The 21664-nt window shown below is 48.0% G+C and overlaps 1 protein-coding gene across 2 annotated transcripts; it reads right to left on the bottom strand.

Moving 5' to 3' along the window:
* Positions 1–1786: 1786 nt before the first annotated feature.
* Positions 1787–18780, bottom strand: LOC121305245 (E3 ubiquitin-protein ligase RNF31). 2 transcript variants are annotated; one of them, XM_041236797.1, is made up of 23 exons: positions 18517–18780; positions 17871–18017; positions 17384–17539; positions 16353–16433; positions 14700–14850; positions 13671–13823; positions 12931–13099; positions 12252–12517; positions 11373–11551; positions 10149–10508; positions 9697–9942; positions 9399–9584; positions 8935–9144; positions 8347–8520; positions 7992–8090; positions 7613–7702; positions 7361–7475; positions 6683–6801; positions 5878–6000; positions 4110–4158; positions 3664–3760; positions 3323–3488; positions 1787–2619 (listed from the first exon to the last, which is right to left on the bottom strand). In XM_041236797.1, the coding sequence occupies exons 1-23, from the start codon at positions 18706–18708 to the stop codon at positions 2569–2571; spliced, it is 3579 nt and encodes a 1192-aa protein (XP_041092731.1). In that variant the 5' UTR covers positions 18709–18780; the 3' UTR covers positions 1787–2568. The 2 variants fall into 2 exon arrangements, with proteins under 2 accessions (XP_041092731.1, XP_041092732.1); XM_041236798.1 differs by lacking the exon at positions 17384–17539 and having other exon boundaries at positions 18517–18777.
* Between the last annotated feature and the right edge of the window lie 2884 nt (positions 18781–21664).

The following is a 21664-nucleotide window of genomic DNA, read 5'->3' on the forward strand; positions in this document are numbered from 1 at the left end:
ATTAATATATAGACTCTCTCTAGCAGTATCATAGATATTGTGTATTATATATTAATATATAGACTCTCTCTGGCAGTATCATAGATATTGTGTATTATATATTAATATATAGACTCTCTCTGGCAGTATCAGAGATATTGTGTATTATATATTAATATATAGACTCTCTCTGGCAGTATCATAGATATTGTATATTATATATTAATATATAGACTCTCTCTGGCAGTATCGTAGATGTTGTGGATTATAATTTAGAGGCTCAATGGGTCTCAACTGAATTCTTAAAGGAGAGAAGAGAAAGTCTGAGCCAATCAGAAACCTGGAACAGATGCCATCAATCCCACAATGAAGTGTGTGTTTGTACCGACGCACTTTGACCTTTACTGAAGCCAGCTGGAATCCTGAAAGCAGAACTCGCTTTATTGGCATCACGAGGACGGTAACGTGACCCAAGTTTAGCAGATTTTCGAAATCCTATTTCCTGTTCTTCAACAGTTGTGTAAATTTACATTTCCGTCATAAAAAAAAGTTAACTTCTTCCTGCAGGGAATAAGACTCCTATTGCAAAGCAGATTCACCCATTCCAGGTTTTACTACCAGCGTGATCAGAACCCAGTGCGTTTGCAACCTCACCCTCTATATCGAATGAACTCCCTCAGCTTCATAGAGTCCAGTGAAAGCTGCTGAATAATGTTCCCTTGTTAACATATTGAATTGCACCCCCTCTATATAGAATGAACTCCCTCAGCTTCATAGAGTCCAATGAAAGCTGCTGAATAATGTTCCCTTGTTAACATATTGAATTGCACCCCCTCTATATAGAATGAACTCCCTCAGCTTCATAGAGTCCAGTGAAAGCTGCTGAATAATGTTCCCTTGTTAACATATTGAATTGCACCCCCTCTATATAGAATGAACTCCCTCAGCTTCATAGAGTCCAGTGAAAGCTGCTGAATAATGTTCCCTTGTTAACATATTGAATTGCACCCCCTCTATATAGAATGAACTCCCTCAGCTTCATAGAGTCCAGTGAAAGCTGCTGAATAATGTTCCCTTGTTATCATATTGAATTGCACCCCCTCTATATAGAATGAAAGCTTCATAGAGTCCAGTGAAAGCTGCTGAATAATGTTCCCTTGTTAACATATTGAATTGCACCCCCTCTATATAGAATGAACTCCCTCAGCTTCATAGAGTCCAGTGAAAGCTGCTGAATAATGTTCCCTTGTTAACATATTGAATTGCACCCCCTCTATATAGAATGAACTCCCTCAGCTTCATAGAGTCCAGTGAAAGCTGCTGAATAATGTTCCCTTGTTAACATATTGAATTGCACCCCCTATTGACGCTGGCTATAGATTTCAGCTGTTGAATTGCAAGCTTGAATAAAAACAATAAAGAAAAATGACAGAAAAAAAATCCAATATGCCACGTCTCTCAGGAGAGCAGCGCCTTCGTGCGATCGGCGCGCTGGAGCAGCGGGCTGTGGCTCTCCGTCTCGGGCGCTCGCAGCCAGCGATCTCAAACCCGGCGAGACGGTGGAACCAGACACACTCTGCCAATGACAGAACCGGGAGACCAAGAGTCACACCACCTGCCCGAGACGGACAGATCATTCTGCAGCGTCTTCGTGATGTCAGCTGTCAATCAGCACAGTAAAAAGTCACCCCGTCTGCTCTGAAACAGAGCTTGTCATTTTTTTCGATCACATCTAGTGAAATTTATCCAAATTGAAGTGACGTTTTTCTTTGGATGCTCAGCGTACATATTTTCAGAAATAACTTTGTTTTTTAGTGCATTATTATATTTATTTTTTGATGATTTTACACCCCGCGGTGTTAGGATTACACAGATAACAGATCAAAGCAAAAAAAAAAAATAATAATTGCAAAGACATTCGATCAAAATGTAGCGAAGCGTGAGATCAAACCTGATCTGACGAGTATCAGACAGCACTCTCAACATCTGATAATGAAGAAGATGCTGGGAAAGTTTCAATTCACAACTCGGACGAGTGCTTCTCTAGTTGTACACAGGACAGGCTGAAAGTAAGGCATGCAAGCTGAGAAATTTCTTTAACCCAGTGTGTGTTTTAAAAAAGATGTTGTGACACATGTCTTTCAAAACTCCACAGCCTCTCCGCTGGAATCAGGTGTGAGGCTAGCTGGAGCGGATCGGGGGGGCTGATTCACCGCTCAGAGTGACTTCAGAAACAGCTGCTTGGGTTTGTGACGATCGCAGCTTTTTCTCAGACTCTACGGAGAACAGCGACCCACACAAACCCAAGCAGCTGTTTCTGAATTCACTCTGAGCGGTGAATCAGCCCCCCCGATACGCTCCAGCGAGCCTCACGCCTGATTGTCAGCCCCCTGATTTCAGTGTAATAATTGTGCTGCTGTATTATTTATTATCGAGTCTGCTCTACTTGGGTCTCTCTCTCTTTCTACCAGTGCTGCACTGTTCAGATCTGCCTGTGAAACTAAAACTAATCTAAACTCAGCCTATCCCCACTAGTCTGGTAAATCGCTTTCAAGCAGCGCTGAAACATGTCTGTTATTTTTTTGCAGATTATTTTTGACGAGGAACTTTATCTCCCAGAGGAATGGTGTCCACCAATTTCTGTCAAAAGAAGAGAGAAACACAAAGGTGAAATTACTGATCACTTCAACCCCCTAGTTTACAGTAGAGTGTACCAAAATAACACAGTGAAAGCACTGGACAGCACTGAGAGGTCTGGTAAAGCACAGGGAAGCATTGTACAGCACAGAGAGGTCTGGTAAAGCATAGGGAAGCATTGTACAGCACAGAGAGGTCTGGTAAAGCATAGGGAAGCATTGTAAAGCACAGAGAGGTCTGGTAAAGCATAGGGAAGCATTGTAAAGCACCGAGAGGTCTGGTAAAGCATAGGGAAGCATTGTAAAGCACCGAGAGGTCTGGTAAAGCATAGGGAAGCATTGTAAAGCACAGAGAGGTCTGGTAAAGCATAGGGAAGCATTGTAAAGCACAGAGAGGTCTGGTAAAGCATAGGGAAGCATTGTAAAGCACAGAGAGGTCTGGTAAAGCATAGGGAAGCATTGTAAAGCACAGAGAGGTCTGGTAAAGCACAGGGAAGCATTGTAAAGCACAGAGAGGTCTGCTAAAGCATAGGGAAGCATTAGCCATGGGGAAAACTCATAATATAGCTAGTCCTGATAAGAGGTGAGAGAATGGATTTTAAAGATGGTCAGCGCTCCTTTAAAGGGAGGGGCCAATGATCATGTTAATAAAGCTAATAAGAGGCAAGAGAATGGATTTTAAAAGAAGTCACTTTAAAAGAACTCACCTTTAGAATTCGAGCTTGGTACGGTCCATCGGCCTCCCCCTCTATTCTAGCACATTCCACTTGGGATCTCCTGCAGGCCGTCTCCAGTTCTTTGAGGTCATAGAGGGGGGCGGGGTCAAGGGAGTGGCCATTGATCAGACTGACCAGGTATTCCTTGTAGTGACTTCTGTAAGAGAGAATTTAAAGAAACACACCTGAGCTTGTTAGCTAGACACACTGGGGGATGATCAAGCTGGTAGTAAAACCTGGCCTGTATCACGCTGCTGTGCAATAGGAGTTTTATTTTCATTGTGTTCAATTCTTCCTCCAGAGGGCTAGGTTGTGCTGTGTTTTGAACTCACCCGCAGAGCCCAGCGTGACCAGCAGGGGTGTCCTTTTCACAGGGTTCGTCAACCAAGCGGTCGACCGTCTCCTTCTGCATCATTACACGACAGCTACCTGCAAAAACACAGGCGAGCGAGCCAATCAGAAACCAACCACTCAGAAACCAACCAACCACAGACCAACCATCACAACAACCACTCAGAAACCAACCAATCAAACCAACCACTCATAAATCAACCACAAACCAACCACTCAGAAACCAACCAACCAATCACAAACCAAAAGAAAATCAAACAGCAGCCCAGCGTTTCTGCAAACGCCTTCATCAGTGTAATGTGTGTGTGTGTGAGATATCGGAAGAGTCTGTTTCTTCTCCTGTGGGTTTGTTCAGTGTAATGTTTGTGTGTGAGATATTGGAAGAGTCTGTTTCTTCTCCTGTGGGTTTGTTCAGTTGATCTCGTACCTGCTTGGGACCCTGGGGGAGGGTCAGTATTGAATGCCACATGGTTTCTCTGAAACGACAAAATAGAAAGCAATCCTGTTCAATTTGACGCTACAGTATAATCCCTTCTTCTTGGGGTCTGTGTTAGTTTACTACACTCTGAAAAGAGTCGAGTTTCATTAAAGCTACAGACAGTGTCCCCACACACGCACGCACACGCCTCATTCTTAAAGGCAGGCCTCAGTCCTGCAACATCCACGGCTCTCTAATCGTGTGTCTCGCACCGAGGGGGAATGTGGGGTTACTGTACTGTGCGTCACCCGGCTCTGACACCTTTCAATGGAATGGGTTTTATTTGTTTTTCGCAGCTGGAATAATTAGCAACCCTTCATTTATGAGTCACCAGTTTTGGCTGTTTTGCTTTAGTTGTTTGTTCACTATGACAAAACCCTTTTTCCTGCTGTCTGTGTTTGTTTACTGCACTCTGAAAAGAGATGAGTTTCATTAAAGCTGCAGACAGACAGAGCCCCACAAGCCTGTTCAGTTTGACGCTACTATCAGTGTTATGAGCTCTGCTGAGAGGTTGCCTAGAGACACAGCTATTTACAGTTGCCCAAAGACACAGCTATTTATAGCAGCCGCTGCAAGATAAGGGAGTGCTATTGCACACACCTGTTTGAATATATTCAGACACGCACACACACTCGCAGCCACTTGACGTCAGTGTGAAGAACGTGTTTGAATTCACATACAGTGCAAGGCAGGGATACAGTGAAAGCCTCAGCTCAGTGCAAAGGGCAATTCTTTATTGATTTATTTTTGCTCCATTTAGACAGCAATGAAAGGTTATCTTCAATATTAAACCACCCCTGTATTCAATACACTTTATCCTATAGACCCCAATGATAAAGCCAGGCTGTTTCTCCCTCATAGACCCCAATGTTAAAGCCAGGCTGTTTCTCATCTCATAGACCCCAATGTTAAAGCCAGGCTGTTTCTCTCCATAGCTGTTAAAGCCAGGCTTTTCTCATCTCATAGACCCCAATGTTAAAGCCAGGCTGTTTCTCATCTCATAGACCCCAATGTTAAAGCCAGGCTGTTTCTCATCCCATAGACCCCAATGTTAAAGCCAGGCTGTTCTCATCTCATAGACCCCAATGTTAAAGCCAGGCTGTTCTCATCCATAGAGCCCATAGCCACTGTTTCCCCCCAATGTTAAAGCCAGGCTGTTCTCATCCCATAGACCCCAATGTTAAAGCCAGGCTGTTCTCATCCCATAGACCCTAATGTTAAAGCCAGGCTGTTTCTCATCTCATAGACCCCAAGTTCACCCCCAAGTCTCGAATTAATACACCCTGTACAGAACTACAGAAAGAACTACAGAAAGAAAGAATTATAATGGCTCAATATTAAATGAGTCAATTAGCAGACTCTTTTATCCAGAGCGACTTGCAGAGACCAGGGGGGTGAACTCTGCATCGTCAACAACCGCTGCTGCTGCTGCAGAGTCTCTTCCAATAGGACCTCGTTTGTTTTGCGTCTCGTCCGAAGGACGGAGCACAAGGAGGTTAAGTGAACTCAGTCGGTACTGAAGCAGACTGCCCTTCAGGCCCGGGGGATAATGTTTCCCGGACGGGAGTCAGTGGCTGAGCTGGGATTTGAACCTCCTGGCATCAAGCCCCCTTTTCTCTAACCGCTGGACCAGCCAGCCTCCCTCGGATTGCAAAGACCAGGGGGAGGCGCGGCCCTCAATCCGCAGGGAGTCAGCGGGCAGGAGGGCTTGCCTCACCTGCAGCAGCTCTCTCAGTTTCTCCACATCCCAGTCGCGCAGGTAGAACAAGCAATCGCGCGGGTGATGGGCGTGGATCGTGGCCTTGAGGGTGCAGTCCGGGACTTGGCAGGGGGTCTTAGACTGGAGAGACAGAGAGGGAGAGAGAGAGAGTCAGACACACACCTGGACAGCAGACTGACAGACAGGTGACTGTACTGCATTGAAATACAACATCTAGGTGCATTGTGCAGGGTGCAGGGTGCAGGGTGTAGTGTGCAGTGCGGGACTCACATTGGCTGGGTAGAAGCGGTTGTTGCAGGGTGCAGTGTGCAGGGTGTAGTGTGCAGGGTGCAGGGTGCAGGGTGCGGGACTCACATTGGCTGGGTAGAAGCGGTTGTTGCAGGGTGCAGTGTGCAGTGTGTAGGGTGCAGGGTGCAGGGTGCGGGACTCACATTGGCTGGGTAGAAGCGGTTGTTGCAGGGTGCAGTGTGCGGGACCACACATTGGCTGGGTAGAACTGAAAAACGTGCAACCGACCCTGCCAGTTGTAACCGACAAACATCACACATCCACGCCAACAACGTCAAACGTCCCACATTGAAGTGCAAACTACAAGCGGTTTTGTGCCCTCAGTCAGTGTTTGTGCAGGGTGTCAGCGTTGTGCAGGGTTGTGCACGGGACATGGTGGGATGGGCTGGGTAGAACGCGGTTGTTAACATTCTCCCTCTTCCAGCTCTGGAAATTGGCTGGGTAGAAGCGGTTGTTGCAGTGTGCAGTGTGTAGTGTGTAGGGTGCAGGGTGCAGGGTGCAGGGTGGGACTCACATTGGCTGGGTAGAAGCGGTTGTTGCAGCCGCTGCAGAACTCGTGGTGACACTGAGTGCACTTGAAGTGCATGCAGCCCCCCTTGGAGAGAGAGTACATGAAGCGACACTTCGGACATTCTGCAAAACAGAGAGGACACAGTGACACAGGACACAGCGAGGACACTGCCACCCAGTCCTGCTTTCACTAGGAGTTTAATAATGCCCGACTAGTCGCGGCCACTCGGACGTTTTGGAAGAAAGCACAGCACACAGACAGATGACCGTAGTGATTAGTGCGACAAGTTGTCCTCAGGAGATCATAACGCAGCGGCGACCGTTATGTGTGTTGGGTGTTTGTGTTGTTCAATACAACACAATGCAACCGTTTTTAATACTAGGTGGCAAAAACATGATAAAACTAGCTCTCAAGCAAAAACCATACCACCACTACTACTACTACCAATATAATAATAATAATAATAATAAATAATAATAATAATAATAATAAATAATGTGCTTCGGCAAAACTTTAATTTATTTTGTCATGCCTCTTGAATTTGAGAGCGCCCCCTCACTCTACACAGGCACAGCGTGGTACTGCAGCTCAAAATAACAGATTAGGTAAAAGAGTGAGAGAGAGGGGGAGGGACAGCGCCCCCTCACTGCCTACAGGCGCAGGGCAGTACTGCAGACTCACTGATGCCGTTGTCTTTCAGGTACCCGGCCAGCCCCTCCTTCTGGTACTGGGGGTCGTTCTCCCTCTTCCAGCTCTGGAAATCCTCACAGCTCAAACCCTGGTGCTGGTCTTCCCACTGTGAGAGAGGAGAGGGGGAGACAGGGGAGAGGGGAGAGGAGAGGAGAGAGAGAGAGGGGAGAGGAGGAGAGGTTATTATTATGGGATGGCCAGCATTACTATGGGATGGCCAGTATTATTATGGGATGGACTCACCGGTTTCTTGCACTTGCAGCAGAAGCTCTTCCTGCACTGAACACAGGTCACCTTCAACTGGTCCCCCTCATAGATAAAACCATATGAGCACTGAGAGAGAGGGAGAGAGGGAGAGAGAGGGGAGAGAAGAGAGAAAGAGAGAGAGGAGGGAGCAAGAGAGAAAGAGGAGGGGAGACAGTGAGAGAGGGAGACAGACAGAGAGAGAGAGGGAGAAGAGAAGGCTTTAATATGCACACTGGGCCATTTCATACTGTCTTAAAAAGTCCTCAAACAGACAACTATATACAAAATGAAGCTAAACAAGAAAACATTGAGAGCTCTGGAGACGCCCCGATTCAGAGAGCTCTCAGAAGGGGGCGTGGGGGGGCTCTGAACCTACGTGAGAACACCAGAGGAACTTGGGGTCCTTCATGAGAACGATCTCCGTCAGCTTCTTGTGGAACAGCTGGTAGACATCCTCGTCCAGACACTCTCGCAGCTGCAGGGAAGAGACACCCGGGGGACAAGACTCAGCAAGAGGGACCAGGTATGTCCCAGGATGGACGTGTCTTTTTTCACTGTCTTTAAAGCAGCAAGTGGTGCGAAGTTAGAAACGCTAATCTCTCTCCCCTTGTCTGTGTGCTTCTGTCTATGTCTCTGTGTCTGTCTCTTGCTGTGTCTCTGTGAGTCTCTCTCTTACTGTGTCTCTGTGTCCAGTGTCTCTCTGTCTCAGTGTGTCCAGTGTCTCTGTGTACCTGTATGTCCAGTGTTGAGAAGTAGCTGTTGAGTTCTGCCTCGTCGCTGATGTCCGGAGCGGAGCAGCTGGGGCAAACCATGTCACTGATGTGCTTCTCCTTCACCGCGATGGTGAAGTGCTGCTGGAAACAATCTGAGCAAACCGTGCACTGACAGGACGTGAGGGAGCGCAGCTGAGAGAGGAGAGAGAGAGAGAGACACTGTGAGAAACAGAGGAGAGGAGAGAGAGAGAGCATACTGCACTGACAGGACGTGAGGGAGCGCAGCTGAGAGAGGAGAGAGAGAGAGAGAGAGACACTGTGAGAAACAGGAGAGGAGAGAGAAAGAGCATACTGCACTGACACGACGTGAGGGAGCGCAGCTGAGAGAGGAGAGAAAGACTGAGAAACAGGAGAGAGACTGACAAACAGAGGAGAGAGAGAGAGAGAAACAGAGGAGAGAGCAAACTGTGCACTGACAGGACGTGAGGGAGTGCAGCTGAGAGAGGAGAGAGGGGGTTAGATTCGGGGTACACACTGACCCTGTTCTGAGGGAGGAAGGGAGGGAGAGGGAGAGAGGGGAGGGTTAGATTTGGGGTACACACTGACCCTGTTCTGAGGGAAGTCAGCGAAACACACAGCACACTCGGTGCTCAGCATCCTCTTGATAAAGTCTCGGTCCGCAGACTCCCTCACCGCCTGCACTACGTCCTCCAGGCAGTAGGTGGAGCCGCCCTGCTCCAGCATCAGGCTCAGCACCAGCTCCGCTCGCCCCCAGCTGGCCAGCTCGTAAACTGCAAGCAAACGACGGAGTACTTTCTGAGGGGAGGGGGAGAGGAGAGAAGGGAGAGAGAGTGAGAAGGGGAGAGAAGGAAGGGGAGAGAGAGAGTGAGGAGGGGAGAGAGTGGAGGGAGGGAGAGGGAAGAAGTGGGAGGGAGAGATAAATGGTTCACTGTCTGACACCATGATATATATTCATTAACTCACCTGCACAAAGGCACACACACAGACTCACTGTCACTCACACAGTGACACACACACAGACTCACTCTCTGTCACACACACACTCTCACCTGCTTGTCGGGGTCAGTGAGCTCAGGGTCTCCCTCCCCTTCCTCACTCCACACGCGCTGGTGGAAGGGGGCCAACAGGTGGCGCTGCAGCTCCACGATGGCCTTCCCAACATCCCCCCCGCTCACCTGCAGAGCTGAGACCAGCTCCGCGTCGTCATGGAAACCCAGCGAGCGCAGGGAACGCATCTGAGCAGAAAGAGAGGAGAGAGAGATACAAATTACACACAGACACATCAGACACACACAAACACAGCAAGACATAGAAACACACAGACACACTCCCTCTCCTCCTCCTCACCTTGGCCCTCCTCTGCCTCACTGCATCCTTCACAGCTCTCTCCAGGTCTCCCCCTGCCCCCTCCCAAGCCGTGACGGCCTCCTGTCTGGAGAGGCGCGCTCCCTGCAGGTCGGAGGTCGCCAGTTCGGTCAGAGCGTCCAGAACCAGAGGCAGCTCGGAGCGCAGCCAATCACAGGGCTCCGTCGTGCCGGAGTAACGGACAGCAGCGAATACCTGCTCAGGAGAGAATCCACTGGACTCCGCCTCCTGATATGAGAGAGGGAGGAGAGAAAAGGGGAGGAGAGAGAGAGGAGAGAGAAAGAGAGGAGACAGGAGAGTCCTTATCAAGTTTCATCAAAATCAAACAAGCATTTTTCAAAATATATACAACACTCTAAAGTGATTATATATATATATATATGTGAGAGAGGGAGAGAGTGAGATAGGGAGAGAGGGAGAGATTAATAACCTACCCTGATCATTTTAACCAGCTTCAGCCCCTCTTCCCTCATCGCCTCCTGCCTGGGCCAATCAGCTTCATCCTGAGAGGAGAGGGAGGCGGCCGGCGCTGCCAGGGGTGGGCCTTTCTTCCCAGTAGGCGTGGCTCTGCTCGGTGCTCCTCCCAGTGGGAGGAGCAAGGGCTGGGGAGGCATTTCCTTGGGTTCCAGGAGTGGGCGGGGCTGCTGCGTGGCTTGGACCGGCACATCCCCTGGTGGGCGTGGCAAGGGCGGGGCAGGGGCGGGGTCAGGGTGCTGGCTCGTTCTATCACACACGTCACAGATTCTCCCAGGGTTGGTGTTTAGGAAGGTACAGTGACTGCAAATCCAGTTCGGCTAGACAGAGAGAGAGAGAGAGAGAGGAGAGAGAGGAGAGAGAGGGAGAGAGAGAGGAGAGAGAGGGAGGAGAGAGGGAGGGAGGAGAGAGGGAGAGGAGAGAGAGCGATGGAAGGAGGGAGGAGAGAGAGAGAAGAGAGAGAGAGGAGAGAGAGGGAGGGAGGGCAAGAGAGAAGAGAGGAGAGAGAGACAGAGGGAGTGAGAGGGAGAGAGGAGAGGAGAGAGAGAGGGAGCGAGAGAGGGAGAGAGAGAGAGAGAGTGAAGAGAGAGAGAAACAGAGGGAGAGAGAGAGGGAAGGAGGGCAAGAGAGAAGAGAGCGATGGAAGGAGGGAGAGCGAGAGAGAGAGAGACAGAGGGAGAGAGAGAGGAGAGAGAGGGAGGGAGAGAGGAGAGAGAAGAGGAGAGAGAGACAGAGGGAGAGTTTGGTGATAAAACGAGTGATCAGGAGAGGGTTTATCAGTGCGCACGTCTATAAAGAGGTGTGTGAAAAATACAGCGATCAAGGGGTGGGGCTTGGCTGGCTTGGCTTGGCCTGTTGATACTCAGGGCCTTTTAAACCTGTTTTACTCTGGAAATATTTTAAACAGCGCGTGTGAAAATGAATTGGACCCGACGCGCCTGACCGGCGCTGAGTAAATGGACCGCTGAGGGTCAATACCTCATGTCTGTCTACTTTACAAGCTGAATCTCAAAACGATAAAGTCTGTAAAGAGAGTAAACAGGATTTAAAAAGGATTAATTTTGGTCCCAGCGCAGTCAAATACTCAAAGGACTCCTGTATTAATAATAATAACAACAACAACATTGAAGAAAACTGGAAATGAATTACGGGTAAAAAGAAAACAGCTATATTTTACTCTTTACCTTTGTGGCTGTTTTCTCCAAGTTGGTAGTCGGGGTGAGACCAGGGTCTTGCAGTGGAAAGATGGCTGGCAGAGAGGGTCTGGCAGCCAGCCTGGGCCTCTCGCAGGCCTGGCACAGCACACTGGAACCCAGGTTCAGCATGGTGCAGGCCTGACAGCTCCACTGTTGAGCCAGGGGGCCTGAGAGAGGGAGGGAGGGAGAGAGAGAGAGAGAGAGATTCTATTTCTAGTAATTACCCAAACGCTGTGTTTTATATTTTATTCATCGGTCTGCGTTACTTTGACTGCGACTCCAGGAGCGGCTTTTCAGTTCTAGCTGCGCTGCCGTAGTCATTGTATTGTGAATCGGTCCAGCCCTGGCTAGGACTACAGCTCCCAGCATGCCTCTGCACCCGAGGCAATGGTGAGGGATGCTGGGAGCTGTAGTTCTTTAACAGATACAAATAATAATTTGGCATTCCGAATTGGGGAGAAAACCAGGGTAAAAAAAGCCATTGGCGACGACTAAATAAATGAGCCAACAGCACCATCTAGTGGTCTGACATGGTGGATCAAGCTTATTTTGCAGGCAATACACTTGCTGTGCACTAGATGGCGCTGGTGATTATAGGTAGAACAGTTTTTTTTTTTTTTTTTTTTTTTTTTACTGTATATCATGTATGATGCACGTCTCTGTTTGAAGCATTATGGATTTTCTTGTTGCTGCATCTTGTAAGCTTTGTGACGATGGTCCACTATGAAAGGCGCTGAAAATTTGAGTCTTGCGTGGCCAATGGAAATACACACTGGGTAAGATTCTATGAATTAGCTTCCTATTGGAACACTTCAGACCTTCTCAAGATGGCCGCCGCAAGCAGCACTCCGGACACTGTGACCTCACCTGAGATGTGCTGCAGTTTGTCCTCCGGGGTGATAGGGGGCGCTTTCTTGCAGGCTCTGGGGCGCTCGCAGCCCACACACAGCACCGCGCGGGCCTCGTTGAGCGTGGGACAGGCCACGCACTGCCAGTGGGAACGCTGGGAGAGAGACTGGGAGAGCGAGGGGGACTGGGAGGGGGGCAGGAGAGAGGAGGGGGTCCCGGTCTCCTCCAGAGATCTCAGCCTCAGAACTTTAGGAGGGCTGGAGGAAGAGTGGAGTGAGAAGAGACTGAGAGGGGAGAGTGGGGAGGAAAGAGGGGGAGAGAGGAGGAGAGGAGAGTGGGGAGGAGAGGGGAGACAGGAGAGAGAGTAGAGACAGGAGGAGAGGAGATAGGAGAAGAGGGGGGAGACAGGAGAGGAGAGGAGGAGAGGGGGGAGAAAGGAGAGAGGATAGAGACAGGAGAAGAGAGAGGAGAGGCAAAGAGAGGGAGAGAGGAGGGGAGAGTGAGGAGTTGAGAGGGAGAGATGGGAGGAGGGCGAGAGGAGAGAGAATAGAGAAGGGGAGAGGAGAGGGAGGAGAGAGAGAGATGATTGACACATGAGTCTCAATATCACATGTGCTAATGAATGTCCATACCAAGTGGTAATCCACATAAAATTGCTACTAGAGACTTGATGTAAAATCATTTAAAAAGACCTTACCTCGGAGAGCCGGGGATTCTGGTATTGCGAGGCAGCGCCACAGGCATGCGCTTATGCGACGCCCTCCCAGGGTGCATGTGGAACCGTGCGTCGCATTCCGAGCACAGCGATTGGACACAGGTGGGGCAGTGGGCAGAGACTGCGCTGACGCCACACATGGTGCAGGTTTCTGATTGGGAGACGGGACAAGGCACATTGTGACATCACCAAAAGATCAGCCAAAAGTGCCCTTACAGAAGCCAGCAGCGCCATCTAGTGGTCTGACACGGTGGATCAAGTGCGTTTTTGCTGGCAATACAATAACTGTGCAGTAGGTGGCGCTGGCTGGCTCTTGCATGCTGGATGCAGAGGCAGCTACCTCCTTTGTTAGGTTTGTGTTACCTCTGTGGTGCGTTGGGGGGGGTATCAGATTTTTTTTTTGGTTCCTAACGGTCTCACTCGGCCATTGAAAGAGAAAAAACGACTAGAGACCCTGGCTTGACGTCTTTTTGATGATGTGGGACAGGGTCCAACATCGGACTGGAAAGGGAAAATTGTAACGCCAGACCTGGTCCGGCACAGAACCGCGAAGGGTTAATGTTTGTGTCTCTCTCTCTCTCTCTCTCTCTCAGACACAGGACCGCAAAGGGTTAAAACCGAAAATCAACTCAAACTTACCACTATCGGAACACACACACAATTGTGCGGCAGTTGTAATTGGAAGAGTCTCCTGGGACGACCCCTTTTTTGGGTTTCCGTACCTTGTCTGATGGCCCCTCTCTTGTGATTGGCTCGGGCGGGGTGTCGGTGGAAGACTTGGTCACACGTCTCGCAAAACAGTTTCCCGTCGCAGGGGGGGCAGGAGAGAGAGGAGGGCTCTCCGCACACGCTGCAGTCCTGAGAGGAAGGGAGAGCTGCGGGGGGGGGGGGGGGGGGGGGGGGGGGGGGGGGTGGGGGGGGGGGGGTGGGGGGTGGGGGGGGGGGGGGGTGGAGGGGGGGGGGGGGAGTAAGAGGATGTGTCCCTGAGGAGCGAGTGTATAACTTAGTCGGGACTCATCTACACTCTACTGATACGCACTGGGGTTCAGAGCTCCCCTCAGTGAAGTCTATTATTATTATTAATATTGCAATGATCAGGAGCCAGGAGTTTGAGCAGGGTTACAAACTCACACTAGCCCTGCTGCTGCTGCACCCAGTCCTGGGGTTCAGAGCTCCCCTCAGTGCAGTCTAGTATTATTAATATTGCAATGATCAGGAGCCAGGAGTTTGAGCAGGGTTACAAACTCACACTAGCCCTGCTGCTGCTGCACCCAGTCCTGGGGTTCAGAGCTCCCCTCAATGCAGTCTAGTATTATTAATATCGCAATGATCAGGAGCCAGGAGTTTGAGCAGGGTTACAAACTCACACTAGCCCTGCTGCTGCTGCACCCAGTCCTGGGGTTCAGAGCTGCCCTCAATGAAGTCTAGTATTATTAATATTGCAATGATCAGGAGCCAGGAGTTTGAGCAGGGTTACAAACTCACACTAGCCCTGCTGCTGCTGCACCCAGTCCTGGGGTTCAGAGCTCCCCTCAATGAAGTCTAGTATTATTAATATTGCAATGATCAGGAGGCAGGAGTTTGAGCAGGGTTACAAACTCACACTAGCCCTGCTGCTGCTGCACCCAGTCCTGGGGTTCAGAGCTCCCCTCAATGCAGTCTAGTATTATTAATATCGCAATGATCAGGAGCCAGGAGTTTGAGCAGGGTTACAAACTCAAACATAAGTTTCACATGGTGTCTTTTTTTACCTGCACTGACAGGCCCTGTCAAGGTTGTCATTGACAGACTTGGAGAGGGGCTCACAGTGGCAACAGGATTTGGGGTGACAGGCTGGGGGATCCCTGTGACCCCGCTTTCTGCAACCAACGGGACAGTATAGGAAATCAATCCCCCGAAATCCTAAAACAGAAGGGGGTTACAATTGTTAATTTAGAAATAATTTAAATATATAAACACACACTCGCAGCTCTAGCTAAAAAGTTTAGCATCACTTAGATTTTAGGGTTTAGACATAATTAAACTATATGAAAATAATTTAGATAAATTATTTAACATCATGTAATCAAAAAAACTCCAAAATGATATCGCCAAAAAAAAAAAAAAAAAAAGATATAATATCAGTCCAGTAGTATTTCATGACAGATTTCAGAAACGTCACATTTTTCCAGTCAGTTTTTTCAATGTGAAGTATCTGGAAAACTACAAAGCGCTGGGTGTGCAATTCAATATGTTAACAAGGGAACATTATTCAGCAGCTTTCACTGGACTCTATGAAGCTGAGGGAGTTCATTCTATATAGAGGGGGTGCAATTCAATATGTTAACAAGGGAACATTATTCAGCAGCTTTCACTGGACTCTATGAAGCTGAGGGAGTTCATTCTATATAGAGGGGGTGCAATTCAATATGTTAACAAGGGAACATTATTCAGCAGCTTTCACTGGACTCTATGAAGCTGAGGGAGTTCATTCTATATAGAGGGGGTGCAATTCAATATGTTAACAAGGGAACATTATTCAGCAGCTTTCACTGGACTCTATGAAGCTGAGGGAGTTCATTCTATATAGAGGGGGTGCAATTCAATATGTTAACAAGGGAACATTATTCAGCAGCTTTCATTGGACTCTATGAAGCTGAGGGAGTTCATTCTATATAGAGGGGGTGCAATTCAATATGTTAACAAGGGAACATTATTCAGCAGCTTTCACTGGACTCTATGAAGCTGAGGGAGTTCATTCTATATAGAGGGGGTGCAATTCAATATGATAACAAGGGAACATTATTCAGCAGCTTTCATTGGACTCTATGAAGGAAGTTCATTCTATATCAGCAGGGAACATTATTCAGCAGCTTGGACTCTATGAAGCTGAGGGAGTTCATTCTATATAGAGGGGGTGCAATTCAATATGTTAACAAGGGAACATTATTCAGCAGCTTTCACTGGACTCTATGAAGCTGAGGGAGTTCATTCTATATAGAGGGGGTGCAATTCAATATGTTAACAAGGGAACATTATTCAGCAGCTTTCACTGGACTCTATGAAGCTGAGGGAGTTCATTCTATATAGAGGGGGTGCAATTCAATATGTTAACAAGGGAACATTATTCAGCAGCTTTCATTGGACTCTATGAAGCTGAGTGAGTTCATTCTATATAGAGGGGGTGCAATTCAATATGTTAACAAGGGAACATTATTCAGCAGCTTTCACTGGACTCTATGAAGCTGAGGGAGTTCATTCTATATAGAGGGGGTGCAATTCAATATGTTAACAAGGGAACATTATTCAGCAGCTTTCACTGGACTCTATGAAGCTGAGGGAGTTCATTCTATATAGAGGGGGTGCAATTCAATATGTTAACAAGGGAACATTATTCAGAAGCTTGTCTCAGGCCTGCGTCTCACCTCTCTAGACTCCTCTCCTGCCCCCTGCTGGACGCCGGCTTGAAGTACATGGCTGAAAACCTCCGGGCGGGGGTGCGTGTTCTGCAAGGAAGAAAACACGATCCGAGAGAAATCAATTCTATACAGAAGTATCGCAACATGTTGTATAATACAACAAAACCAGCCCAAACCTCCAGTCGTCTGTATAGCTTATCACACAGATCAGGGCCATTTCAATAACCCATTGAAAATAACAGCACAGGCAATGCAAAAACAGCAGTTTATTTTTAAGGTGCTTTGCAAACCCAGCTAGATAAGGAAGCCGTTCTATAAAAGCGAGTCTGTGGTCTCGACCTGAAAACGGTGCCAGCAGACTTCCCTGACCGAACAGCAGGCAGAGCATCCCATAATTTTCCGAGCGCTACCCTACCGCCCGTGCTGCTCGTGTTAATATTTCATTTTTAATTTTTATAATTGTAATTCCTGCAGAACAGCTGGGACGGCATTTGGAACCGAACGAAACTGCCCTGGAACTTGGAATCGCAATTTCAGCCCGAGAAAACCCTCGGCAGGGGGGGGGGGGGGGGCATGGTTTTAAATCGGGATGTTCGCTTTTTCCACCCTTCCTGCCCAAGCTCGGTTGTAAAGGTGAGGGGAGGACAGCTTTTCTTGTTTTGAAATCCGTGCCTCAAGGAACAGATCTACTTAAATACCTGTCGATAAATCAATTATCATTATTATTATTATAATGAATGAGTCGCTCAGCACATGCTTTTATGCAGAGCGACTTGCAGAGACCAGGGGGGGTGAACTCTGCATCGTCAACAACCGCTGCTGCTGCTGCAGAGTCTCTTCCAATAGGACCTCGTTTTGTTTTGCGTCTCGTCCGAAGGACGGAGCACAAGGAGGTGAAGTGACTCGCTCAGGGTAACACACACACACACACAGGTGACTGAGCCGGGATTTGAACTTCCTGGTATTAAGACCCTCAAGTTGGAGTGGAAATTCGAAAGTCAGTGTTTGAACCCTGGGCCGGCGGGCTCTGTTCTCACCTTGCTCAGCATCTCCAGCTCCACTCTGAGCATCATGACCTCCACAGTGACTCCTGCCACCTTGCTGGCCTCGGGGCTCTGCACTCCCTCCGGGAAACTGAGCCCGTCCTTCTGCTGCTCCGAGTATCCATACAAGAGAAGCACACTGCGCCCGCCCTGCCAGGGAACACACAGACACGCACGCACGCACGCACACGCACACACAGGGAGATCAGCATCAGGTACAGTAACACACACTCACACGCACACACACAGTGACACACACAGACAGAGACACACACACAAAGACAGACAGATAAACACACACACAGACAGACAGATACACACAAACACATACACACAAACAAATACACAGAGACAGGCAGAGTCACAGACACACCCACACGCACGCATGCACACACACAAACACAGACAGACAGTCAGATACACACAGACAGGCTCACAGACACAGACAGAGTCACAGACACACACACACTCACTGGCTCACCTGTATAGGGTCGACAGTGGTTTTGAAGACCGGGTTGTTGAACTTGACGGTTCTCCAGTACTTTGGTTTGCTTGGGTTCACCAAGTTGCGCCCGTACTTCTCCAGGATGTTGAGAGCAGTGGAGACCGCGGGCAGAACATCCATCGGCTGAGAGAGAGAGAGAGAGAGAGGAGAGGAGAGAGAGGAAAGAGAGTGGGAGGGGATAGGTAGAGAGATGGGAAGAGAGGGAGGGGAAGAGAGACGGGAAGGGAGGGAGAGGAAGAACAGATTACTGGGACGAGCGCTCCGCTGGAATCAGGTGTGAGGCTCACTGGATCTCAATCAGCCCCCCTGATCCGCTCCAGCAAGCCTCACACCTGATTCCAGCGGAGGGCTCCTCCCAGTAACCCCTTCCTGCAGCTTTACCAGTCAGCTCATCAGGAGGTTCAGTGATTTGCTCAAGGTCACACACACACACACACAGTGAATCAGTGGCTGCTGCATGGTCACTTCCAATAGGACCTTGTTTGTTTTTGTTCAGGGTCTCTCACACACACACAGCGAGTCAGTGGCTGAGCCGGGATCTGAACCTCCTGGTATCAAGACCCCTTTTTCTCTAACCGCTGGACTGGCGACTCTCCTCCAAAGAGATCCTGATGATATTTACCTGTGGTTTGTTGGCAGCGTTTACCCGGATGATATTTTCCGCGTCAATTTCCTGGTATTTTTCCGAAAGTGGGAGGGGCAAGGTGACCATTTCCTCCACGGCTGGCCTCAGATCGTGGGCCGAGTCGGAAATGAGAGACAGAACCGCCTCCTGCCGCAGCTGGGAAAGCCTGGCCCTCTGTGACGAGGTCATCGTTCTGCCACGGAGGGAGCAGGGCCAGTCAGTTAAAGGGTTTTACTTGTGCCAGGGAAAAATAACCTCCCACAAGCCCAGGAATCTGAACTCCGCGGGCCTGAAGACAGTCGCGGTTTAAAATAACACACCTCTCATTTCTTCCTCGTCATCCCGGCAGCTTTTTTTTTTTTTTTTTTTTTTTTTTACCCTTGCAGCTTTCAAGTCTGTTTCAAAGATCTGTTCGCAATGTCTGCTCTGGTGCTCCGACACAGTCAGGATTGTCGCCCGTGTGGTCAAACAGGGGAGCACGGCGATAACGATCCGTGGTGTGGCTTCCTGCAGTGATTTTAGAGCACAGCTCTCTCAAACCCCAGAGCACTAGAGCAGACATTGCGGACAGAGCTTTGAAATAGAACTGAAAGCTGTGAATTTAAAACGCTGTCAGGGTGAGCATAGGGAAGCATTGTAAAGCACAGAGAGGTCTGGTAAAGCACAGGGAAGCATTGTAAAGCACAGAGAGGTCTGGTAAAGCATAGGGAAGCATTGTAAAGCACAGAGAGGTCTGGTAAAGCACAGGGATGCATTGTAAAGCACAGAGAGGTCTGGTAAAGCATAGGGAAGCATTGTAAAGCACAGAGAAGCATTGTAAAGCAAAAATACATAGGGAAGCATGATAAAGCATGGGAAGCACAATAAAGCACTAAAAGGTCTGGTAATGCGAAGGGAAGCATTGTAAAGCAGACTAGAAGTGGAATAAAGACACAGAGAGGTCTGGTAAAGCACAAACAAGCATTGTAAAGCACAGAGAGGTCCTTCAAGCACAGGGAAGCCGTGTTATTTGACTCAGGGGGGTAAAGTAAGGCATTAGAGATTTATTTTACAAAGCGTAGGGCGGCATTGTAAAGCACAGAGAGAGTCTGGTAAAGCACAGGGAAGCATTGTAAAGCACAGAGAGGTAAAGCTGGGATGCATTGTAAAGCACAGGGAAGTCTGGTAAAGCACAGAGAGGTCTGGTAAAGCACAGGGATATACATAAAGCATAGGGAAGTATTGTAAAGCACAGGGAGGTATAAAGCACAGGGAAGCATTGTAAAGCACAGAGAGGTCTGGTAAAGCATAGGGAAGCATTGTAAAGCACAGAGAGGTCTAAAGCATAGGGAAGCATTGTAAAGCACAGAGAGGTCTGGTAAAGCATAGGGAAGCATAAAGCATAGGGAAGCATTGTAAAGCACAGAGAGGTTTGGTAAAGCACAGGGAAGCATTGTAAAGCACAGAGAGGTCTGGTAAAGCACAGGGAAGCATTGTAAAGCACAGAGAGGTCTGGTAAAGCATAGGGAAGCATTGTAAAGCACAGAGAGGTCTGGTAAAGCATAGGGAAGCATTGTAAAGCACAGAGAGGTCTGGTAAAGCACAGGGAGGCATTGTAAAGCACAGGGAAGCATTGTAAAGCACAGAGAGGCATGGTAAAGCACAGGGAAGCACTGGTAAAGCACAGGGAAGGCATTGTAAAGCACAGAGAGGTCTGGTAAAGCATAGGGAAGCATTGTAAAGCACAGAGAGGTTGGTAAAGCACAGGGAAGCATTGTAAAGCACAGAGAGGTCTGGTAAAGCATAGGGAAGCATTGTAAAGCACAGAGAGGTCTGGTAAAGCATAGGGAAGCATTGTAAAGCACAGAGAGGTCTGGTAAAGCATAGGGAAGCATTGTAAAGCACAGAGAGGTCTGGTAAAGCATAGGGAAGCATTGTAAAGCACAGAGAGGTCTGGTAAAGCATAGGGAAGCATTGTAAAGCACAGAGAAGCAGGTATGGTAAAGCATAGGGAAGCATTGTAAAGCACAGAGAGTTCTGGTAAAGCATATCACCTTAATCCATTCGTGTTATGGATAAATGTACGTCTGTTATTAATTGGCATATGTACTGAGATTCAGGGCAAACCACAGAGGACCAGAGATCTGGTACTAAAGCAGTAGGGAAAAGATGTTATCTGTTAATCAACCCCTTAGGAACTGAGCCCACCCATGATTTAAAAGTACACATAAAATTCTCTTTTTTGTTTGCAAAGGTAATAGTAGAAGTTATAATAAAGACTGGGTAATATATTTCGTGAGGCTCCGTGATCCTAAAACTAAAAACAACAGAACGAGCCACTCATGAAACGCCAGTCCTATTTTCGCCCATTCAAAAGCTGGAAACTTAGCAAAATGCAGCCCTGCGTTCGCCATTTCGGCTGCTACCCCGCCTATAGATGACGCGAATAGCAGAGCCTGCTCCCTCAACGTTTGAGCGTCAGGTAAACTTTGACGTGCTATAAGGCGCTGATTTAAATTCCCGAACTAAAAAGTTTTGGCCCATAAAACCCGTCGCTCGACGGCAAATTATACACAAAAGTTTAAACGCCCTTTTTTTTTTCTTCCATAAACAGTGATGATAAAAAAAAAAAAAAAAAAAAAAAAAAAAAAAAAAAAAAAATATATCCTGTTGTTAGGACCCGACCTTTTTGGCCGGTTGGGTTGCATGTAATACTGGTATTAAAACCTGGGTAAGCACCATCGGGAAATTTAATACGGATTCAATGATTATAAAGGCTCGGAATTTGAATTTACTGACCTCCGAGCATAGTTTGGCCATTATTCCAAAGCAGGATCATTTGCTTAAATATATTTGACGTCGGGACGCAAGCGGTAAAAGCTAGAGCCTGGGTTGGTATCTCTGCTTATCGTCTCGGAGAGGGAAGTTCTCGGCCGCAATGAATGGCATTTAAAAAAAAAAAAAAAAAAGGTTTTCTCTCGCTCTTAAAAAAAAAAAAAAAAAAAAAAAAAAAAAAAAAAAAAAAAATTAAAAATAAAAAAAAAAAAAAAAAAAAAAAAAAAACGGTGTTGTTATTAACAAACAAGACAATTGCCATGATTTTAATACTTACACATAATACGTTAATAATAATTAAAACTGGAACTTAATGCATTGAACCGATTTA

This window comes from Polyodon spathula, chromosome 42 (assembly GCF_017654505.1).
Source record: "Polyodon spathula isolate WHYD16114869_AA chromosome 42, ASM1765450v1, whole genome shotgun sequence".
NCBI lineage: Eukaryota > Metazoa > Chordata > Actinopteri > Acipenseriformes > Polyodontidae > Polyodon > Polyodon spathula.

Excerpts from the sequence above, each read along its gene's own strand:
- LOC121305245 (XM_041236797.1), bottom strand. The coding sequence starts at position 18,708 with ATGACCTCGTCACAGAGGGCCAGGCTTTCCCAGCTGCGGCAGGAGGCG. Across the intron at positions 16,434-17,383 it reads AGCTGGAGATGCTGAGCAAG|AACACGCACCCCCGCCCGGA; the intron begins GTGAGAACAGAG and ends TCTTCCTTGCAG. Across the intron at positions 13,824-14,699 it reads GACAGGGCCTGTCAGTGCAG|CTCTCCCTTCCTCTCAGGAC; the intron begins GTAAAAAAAGAC and ends CCCCCCCCGCAG.